The 9,042-nt window shown below is 35.3% G+C and overlaps 1 protein-coding gene across 3 annotated transcripts; it reads left to right on the forward strand.

Moving 5' to 3' along the window:
- Window positions 1–4,564: 4,564 nt before the first annotated feature.
- On the forward strand, window positions 4,565–9,042 carry LOC126732452 (O-fucosyltransferase 11-like). 3 transcript variants are annotated; one of them, XR_007659476.1, is made up of 4 exons: window positions 4,565–5,255; window positions 6,215–6,291; window positions 6,619–6,686; window positions 6,836–9,042. XR_007659476.1 is itself a non-coding variant. In XM_050435302.1 (2 exons), the coding sequence occupies exons 1-2, from the start codon at window positions 4,875–4,877 to the stop codon at window positions 6,245–6,247; spliced, it is 414 nt and encodes a 137-aa protein (XP_050291259.1). In that variant the 5' UTR covers window positions 4,565–4,874; the 3' UTR covers window positions 6,248–6,569. The 3 variants fall into 3 exon arrangements, 1 of the variants encoding a protein (XP_050291259.1); XR_007659477.1 differs by lacking the exon at window positions 6,619–6,686; XM_050435302.1 differs by lacking the exons at window positions 6,619–6,686; window positions 6,836–9,042 and having other exon boundaries at window positions 6,215–6,569.

Raw genomic sequence — 9,042 nt, forward strand, 5'->3', positions numbered from 1 at the left:
GGGGAAAATCTACACGGCAAAAACCCTACCAGGTAATTTTAAGGTCACCACTCCCAAGAATCCACTATTATCACAACAAGCGGTTACAAATAAATGAATCTTAATACCTTATACCAACTTACAGTTGAACCCTTACCCTAATACCCAATTGGACTTGTTTTGTAGTGACAATCTCTCCTTTTAATGCACGGCTCCCAATACGTGACTAACCAATTCGATACGTGGATCCCAGTACACAGCTTTCTCACCAACTTGAGAAAGATGTTGGCTGCAAAGTTCTACAGTTCATCAACATGATAAAGATCACGAAACTCTTTGGTTACAAAACCCTGCGGTGTACAAACACAACAACTTCTTGAATAGGAAGATGAACTAAGGCATATGTCTCCGATTCACACTATTCTTGTGAAAAACTTTTGCATTAAGTTGCAATCTCTGTGACAGTTCTTAAAATAATCCTTATATATGTTTAAAGTTGTGAGAAAAGAAAGCTTAAACATCTATTCACAAATTGAAGTGAAATCAGATTTAAAAAACTGATTTTCATAAATCTCGACAAATACCCTATCTATCGAGCAATTGTCGAGCATCAGGCTGAAACAACTTTTTAAACCTCGTTAGACACTAGTTGTCGAGTTAGCTGTCGAGTTTTAAAATTCAACACTTCTTCACTTGATTTTTGGACAGACTTACATGGTTTTAACACTTGAACTTGAAACCTTATTCCTTGAAGCATTAAACACATCATAAATTTACCAAATCACAAGTAAAGTGTGTTTTGTCAAAGGATTAGTCAATTCTATATTGACATATGTTCCTAACATGATTCACATATGTCGAACAATCTTAGGTGTGTACTAATAATATTCAACTAGAAAAAGCCTTGAAATGGCTAAGTGTCCGTCCTCGAGTTTGGTCCGAGGAAGAAGTTACAATTGGATAATCTATCTCTATTCTCTCTCTCCCCTCAAAAAGAACTCTCCTAGATCCAGATGTTTCTTAGCTTTATATAGTTGAGCCATAATGAATCCAAATTTTACATTTGGAAGGTTAGGATCAGGCTCTCTCAATACTTGTCCCATCAAGACCTTGCTAGAAGGATTTACACCAATGTGTAAGCTGTGTGAGCACTATTCACGGTCATTTCTCCATTAATGCAACTAGCTAAGTGGTTACAATGCATTTAATGTGAAGGGGATGGCTACTTTTTCCTTCCTTTTTCTTCTCTTCCTTGTTTAGTGCCAAGTCACCCTTTTCCTCCCTTGGGTTGCGCCATGCTCCCTTCACCCCTGACTCTAAACTTTCCGAGGTTAGGTAGGAGTCCTCGGTGCCCTTGCCAACTGTAGTAGTTCAACCTCTTCTCAAGTTAGGTGAGTACTCTCTAGGGGCATACTGCCAATATTCCATGAAGTTTACCTCCTCGAAAATGCCCCTAGCTATCCTATCAGCTTTTTTGGATCCTAATCCCCCACAATATTCATGTTATTTTTTTTTAGTATGAGTTATAATCTTAAGCTACAACTAAGTTTGTGGCCAAATTTTATTTTTTTTTCAATCACCTCACTAATAAGAATTTATTTCTTTTGGTTTTAAACTTTGAAATTCAATTTTGAATTTTTTTTTTTTAAAAAAAACTTTTGGGATTATTTCCCAATCTCTTCGAAATTGTTGTTTGTCAATGGGTTTTTGATAATTTTTTTTGAGGATTAGACAATGATTTGTTTTGTTATATAAAAGTAATGTACATTTGCACAGGTACAGGCTAGTTTGAAATTAATGGTGGGAGTAAATAATTCATGTCCACCATAATCACAACTGTGAGATTATTATCTACAAAGCAAAATATTTAAGAGCTTAAGAGAAATATTTTAGGGACCTATTACTGGTCGGCTTTTGTGAAAAATGCATTCACATTTTTCGTGCATGTGTACATTCATGTAGAGAGAGAGAGAGAGAGAGAGAGAGAGAGAGAGGCGTGAACTGCATACCACAAGTTTTCCCTAAAAAGTGATTTGTAACAAGTTCTTATACATTGTAATTGAACGTAGGGATTTCCTTTTTTATTGTGGCATTGATATAGACATGCTTGAACGCCATGATATATTGGCTCGTTGAAGTACACCAATTTCTTGATGCAATTTTCAATAGACTGAATAATACACTCTGTTATTCAGCTAAGAAAAAAAAATTATACACTCTGAATGCCCTCTATGACTTTTTGTTTTCTTATTACAACATTCTCTTTCGTATTCAATGCAATCATGAAATAGTAGAGGAAGCTCTTCACGTTCAGTAATGTTAACAAGAGGGATTGGAACTGGAATGGGATGGTTACATTGGTTAGGGATCTCACTATCAATTTTCACTTCAAGGAGAATGAAGATAACTAATTAACGTCATCCCTAACAAAAGTTTTCCCATAAATTTACCGTGGCAGGCGAAAAGTAGATCAATAAATTAAGACTTATTTTAATTTTACTACAGTTCATTCACACAATTAATTTATAGAGGATGCAAGGTCAATTTTGAAATACTTGTTGTATAACATGAAATAAAGATCAGAGTTCAATTTTCTATGCGAAGTGGAAATATTCAATTCGAAATAGCGTAGAAAATAGCTAAGTGTTCGTAGTCGGGTTCTGTCCGAGGATGAAAGTACAACTGAATGGTTTCTCTCTTTCTTTTGTTTTTCTCCACTCAATCTCCTATCCCCCTTTGATCCAAGTGCTCCTTGGCTTTATATATATTAGCAAGGATGCATCTGGATCTTACATTTGGTGGGTTGAGATCAGATTTTCTTGATACTTGTCCGATCAAAACCTTGCTAGAAGGTTTCTACAACAAAATATGAGCTGTGATATACACTGTTCATGGTAATTTCTCCATTAAAACAATTAGTTAAGTGATTACAATGCATTTAATGCGGAGGAGATGGTTACATTATCCTTTCTTTTTCTTCTCTTCCTTGTTCAGAACCATGTTACCTTTGTCTTCTTAGGGATTGCACCATGCTTCCTTCATTTCGGAACCAAGTTACCTTTGTCTTCTCGGCCTTCCCGAGGTTAAGTAGGGATCCTCGGCATCTTCATCAGCAACATCATCCTGAACTCCTTACTAGTTAAACAAGTCCTCTCCGTATGGTTCCCCACCTTGGAATTACTCTTACTGCCTCCATTAGTTCTTTGATCCTCGTCCCCCTACATTTACTATTTATAAATAATATACTTTATTGCTTTTCTTATTTTGAAGCTCAATTCAAAATGATAGTTACAACTTCAACTATTGTTTTTTATATACAATTGAATGACTATAAAACTTTAAAATCCATGCAATTTAATATATAAATTAATTTTTTTTTTCCTCAAATAAGTGTTGTCTAAGAATTTTAACTTTTGGAAGAATGAGAAATTTTAAATTAATTTTTTTATCATTTAAGTAATGTCTTTTTGCTAGGTTCATTAGATTTTAATATAATTTTTTTTTATCTTAATATGTCCATTTTCACAAAAGCAATGTATTGCTAATAAAATGCATGACATCTCAGTGAATGTGTATGGTGGGACGAACCAATGATCATAATATATTTGACCATTACTTCCATTTAAAATGTTTTGAAATAAGATATTTTTTCAAAATATAATAAACAATGTTTATTGTTAAATGCTCATGTATAACTTTGATAATAAAAAACTTGTGTTTATTGAAAACTTATAGAAAAGATGAATTCTTCAAAGGGGAAGCCATAAACTCTAGAACCGTAAACAGTGTGGTGCGGTCAGTTTTGGGGATGTTTTACACCGCAATTGCAGGGGTGGTTTCCCAACATGTCTGACCACACTTTAGTTGTGGAGGGGTGGAAATTGGCCTACACATGGTGTGGTGCACCATACTAGTTTGGTGTGGTTAAATTGGTTATTCCTCCATTTTCTCAAGACACTCAATAAAGTCAGCACCTCAAACCGCATCATAATTATTAAAATACTCCAAATATTTCCACACACAAAAAACAAACTAATTCACTATCTTTATCTCAACAATCCCATTTCAAATCACAAAAACTCAAATAAAAACCAAAAACAAAACATAACTCATAAAATATTTATAAAAAAAAAAAATAATAACAACAAAAATGCACATGCAAACTTGGTAGAAAGCATAGTAGGAATTGAGAATCAAAACCTTCTCATATGAGGGGGGCTTGAACCTTGTCGCAAAAGGTTTCAAACTAAGGATCTTATGGATATTATGAGACTTTAGGAACCACTAAGTCAACTTTTTAAAATTATTAATATAATTGTATTAGAATCGCTAAAGAATCGCTACTAAAAACGCCAATTTAAGCTGCGTTTTTTAGCTGAGTTTCTTCAAAACGTAGCTCCAAGATAGTAATTTGAGCCACGTTTTTGTAAAGCGCGGCTCCACCCCTTTTCTATAGCTGCATTTAGAAAACGCGACTATAGACCAAGGGTGGAGCCGCATTTTGTTCAGCTGAGGCTGCGTTTTAGCTGAAAGCTCTTAAGTCGCGTTTTAAAAAACGCGGCTCTGTGGGGAATTTTCTTTTTTTTTAATATTTCCCTGAGCTGCGTTCAATAAAACGCAGCTCCACATATGGTATAAATTGAAACAAACCCTAATTAAATTTCAACACTATTGAAATTTCTCAATCCCTAATCTCAGCGCAACCTCCCGATCCAATCTCGCCGTCGTGCTCTCAACCCACTACCCACAAACCTCACGCCTCCTCCCTCATCAAAACCCGAAAAATTTGCTGACCGAAGAGACCCAAGCTCTTCACTGGCGAGGCTCGCTCTGTCACCGGCAGGCTGTCACTCCACTTGATCAAGTTTAAACGCACAAGTGAAACAAAACAAAACATGGCCATGAAACCTAAAACCCACAACGGAAATGGCAACTCCAACGACAACAATAGCGGCGGAGGAAGAAGCAGCTCGCCGAGCTCGCCTCCGTTGCCGCCGCTTTGCTCCAGCGTATCCCAATGCCGGCGACGAGTGCAGTCCAATGCACAATCTCAACTCTTAAAGGACAACTTCGGCGGTGGCATTCTGTTCCGGCGAAACCTACGGTACTTGGTGGTGCTTCCTCTGCTCTACTTGTCTGGGTTGCTCATGTGTGTTGGTGGGCCCTTCTCGACTCTCGTCGGCTGGCCTACCACTCCTAGCGCCGTGTACCGTAGCCACGACATGTTTCAGAAACTCTGGCCTCGTATTCACTCTGATAATTCCTCGATTCTTGAGGTTCACTCTTTGTTTTGGGTTTTTCATTTGGTTGCAAAAGAAAATGCAGGAAAAGAAAAAGTAAACAATTATTTCAATTTGTTTTGTTTTTGTTTTTTTGTGCAAGATATGGTTTTTGATCGCTACATTTGAGGTTCGGAAAGGAATGTTTCTGATCATGGAGTATACTAGAATTTTTCAGTGGTTTTTTTTTTTTTTTTTTTTTGGAGTATAAGAATTACTGGTTTCTAAAAATGGGTAAAATATCAAATGGGTTTTACTTAAATAGGATAATTGTAGGGATGTTTAGAATTTTAGACTTACTATCAGTTTTTTTTTTTTTTTTTGGTAATAATAATAATAATAATAACAATAATAATAATTTTTTTTCTTGTGGGTTTTCGTTTGCCTCCTCTATTATAGTAATTTAGTGTTGCTTTATGATTGCATTAACCACACAGAAAGTAATAGTAGATGGAAGTAGTATTATGGTGTTTTCTTTAGTTGATTGATGATTGGAAAAGTTTCTTGAAATTTCAATTGGAAAAATTGTCTTGGAGATTCATATATACTTGTGAAATGGTATTCAAATAATGAATTTACATGGGAGAGTAGGCTGTTTGGTTTTTTCTTTGTTAACCCAGATAGGTTTGATCAAAACAGAGTAACCAATTAGAGTTGCCAAATAATTAGAGTTTGTGAGTGTTATTTTTTTTGGAAGTACTGCGTGGCCTATAATGTTAGTATTCAGCAAGTTACAAATCAAATAGTGCTACATTACGTAACGTGGTTAGTGCAAATGTGTTGACATTCTCTTAGTTTACTTGTTTTATTACTATCTGTTATAGTTGTTATCTTGTTTACTTTCAAATTGAAATCTAATATAATATTCCAAAGTGATAATTTTGGTTTGTGGTCTTTAAGTGTGTGCATAACATATGAATTTGTTGTGATTAAATGCAAGGTTGTTCTTGTTGCAGTTGTCCTCTGTTTGGAAAAAAAAAGAAGCGTAAAAGGCAAAAACCGTGTCCAAATTCAACAGCTAGTCCATGTTTTGGTATGTATGAAGTTAGAATAATGTGTCATTAAGATTGGCTTCTAAAGTTACTTCTTCAATTCTCAAATGCGTCTTGTGGGATTTGAGAATCACACATATAAATCCTCTTATCTTAAACACATGTTTATTTTTTTATTTATTCCACTGGTCAATAGTACTAGTTGGACTGTAGACATCAAGAACCTTACACTTTCAAAAGGCTCTAGTCCTTTTTCATTGTTTTGCATGTTGATGCTTGACCAGGATGGAATTGAGTTGGTCTCCCACCCCCCCCCCCCCCCCCAAAAAAAAAAAAAAAAAAAACTAACATTTTCCCTTGAATTTCAGAGTCCTCTGGCCCCAGTGGTTACTTGATTGTTGAGGCTAATGGTGGTCTTAACCAACAACGCTCTGCGGTATGTAAAGTTTCAATATTCATGACCAGCTTTCTGCTCTAGTAGTTTTATTATGTGATTTTCTTGTCTTTGTAGAAACTAAGAAGTGTGTTGACCAGAAAAAAGAAAAAAATGTGATAAATTGGTAACCTGTTATGTCTCTTTGGCAGATCTGTAATGCAATGGTTGTAGCTGGGCTTTTGAATGCAATACTAGTTATCCCTCGCTTTGATTTCCATAATGTTTGGAGAGATCCAAGGTGAGAGAGACAAAATTACTTGTATTATAATATCTTACTAGAGAGGTGTGTGAGTAATTTTTCACCCACATACCTTATCAATATTATCTTGGTTGTCTACTATAGATATATTTGGTGTAAAGACTTTCATTAAAGACTAGACATTAGCTTATCATTTTTTTATTGGTAAGTTACACATGCACCCCGTGAGTCTTGCACCCACAAGCTCACACGCCATCCAGTTAATATGGGAGGAAGAAGTACCAACTGAGCTATAGCTTATTGGCATTAGCATGTAAAGCTAGGACTCGAAAAGGCTATTGAGGTTGTCCTAGTGGTAGAGTACGCATCATGGGTGCTGTATGGATTCTATTCATGAAATTGACCCCAAAAATTAATGTTATGACTTCGACCAAATTATTGCATTCTGTATCTAGCTAATGTGGGTGCTCTTTCTGTTATCTTCAGTTGTCTTTTATAAGAAGTTCCTTCATAGTAATAGAATTTTCCTGTCAAGTTCTTGTATCGTAATAAAAATTTCCTGCCAAACAGCTGTTTTCTCTCTGTGCCTTGCATTGAGGTCTTCTGTGCTCCATATGTTATTAGGCATATAATTCATGCATTGGCCAAATCAATATGGACCAAGCAGGTCCCCTAATCAAGCCTGAAGTGCCAATTCCTCAGGCATTCTGGATGGCTCTAGGTTTGACATATTTCCCATTTAATATTGTTGACAAATCTTGCCACTTAAATGTTTGGAAACTTAGAGTATATGTATGACCATACATAAAGTGCTAGCAATATGGTTGGAGCTGAAATTAAAATTTTTTCTGTTAATATATGGCCCAACATTGGCCTTGAATATATCTTAGCTGCGTTTTGGGCCCCTATAGCCGCGTTTCTACACAGCGCATAGGTTGGTGATAAAGGTACCACATGTAATTGTGGCGGCCATTCTCCAAAATAAATAGCCATTTATCATCTTTCGTGTAATCTTGTTGTCCTTTAATTTCCCCTAAATTTTTATCTCATTATGATAGCGTTTCTCTTCTTTTTTTTGCCAAAGTTTTTAGGTGTAACTATAGGAATATTTTTTAAATTATAATGTAGGCTTTTAGATTAGATGAGCAAATTATAGCATCATGATAGGAATCTTTGATGCCTTCACTTCTCTTGGTGTTAAAATGAAAGTTTAGAGTGTAGTGTAGGGCTAAATAGAGTTTAATGGTAGAAGGGGGGGACCTGTGAATGGTAGAGTTTATTATTATTATTTTCCCCTCCTTGTGCTGCATGACAATCCTTTTGCCTCTTTAAAAAGAGCCTTTGGTGTTTAAAAACACTTCTACAATTAAAATTCTATTACCAACTGTTTCTAGAATTTAAAAAAGTTTCATTATTTATTTTAAATTATTTGAATAATACTATAATTTTTGTTTTAAAAATAAAAGTTAGAAACCTTTAACCAAGTTGTTAGTCAATTGTGGGATGCGAGCTTGATTATTCAAGCCCTTCTTGCTAGTGATCTCACTAATGAAATTGGACCTATATTGGCAAGAGGGCACAACTTCATAAAAATATCTCAGGTAGGATTTTCAGTTCTTAAAAAATGTCATTACCCAGTATTGATTCAAATATCTCAAAATACACTGTTTCATGTCATGCATTATCTTTCATCTTGAATTGTGGAATGTTGTTTAGTAGAGATGGCACACAGGTTGACCACTGATTCAATGTTCAAATTAAAAAGGCAGTTCTTGCTACTAGAAAGATCTAGGACCAAACCAAGGAAGCTTGTGTTAAATTAAGAAATTTCCACATTGAAATCTGGTATCTGGCAATTTTTAATCAATGGTCAATGAGCTTAGTTCAAATGGCATCCTCATCCCCTAGCTATTCACACACTTATAGCCTTATACATGTTATTTATGGCTAATTCCAAGACAAATACTAGTTTGCCCCTAACAATATCTTACTTACAACACTCCTCAGGTTGGGACATCGATATTATATAATCAGAGCTAATACTATATTACGTAATTATTTGTTTATGTAATTAATCTTTTGGCAATGAACTTGTTTTGTTTGCTGGTAATTTGTTGGGAATTGTCGAGTGTAGGCAATTTGTTTTGTTGGTTCCAA

This window comes from Quercus robur, chromosome 6 (assembly GCF_932294415.1).
Source record: "Quercus robur chromosome 6, dhQueRobu3.1, whole genome shotgun sequence".
NCBI classification, from domain to species: domain Eukaryota; kingdom Viridiplantae; phylum Streptophyta; class Magnoliopsida; order Fagales; family Fagaceae; genus Quercus; species Quercus robur.

Coding starts and splice junctions, on each gene's coding strand:
- LOC126732452 (XM_050435302.1), top strand. CDS start 4,875: ATGGCCATGAAACCTAAAACCCACAACGGAAATGGCAACTCCAACGAC. Junction 5,256..6,214: donor ATAATTCCTCGATTCTTGAG/GTTCACTCTTTG, acceptor TTCTTGTTGCAG/TTGTCCTCTGTTTGGAAAAA.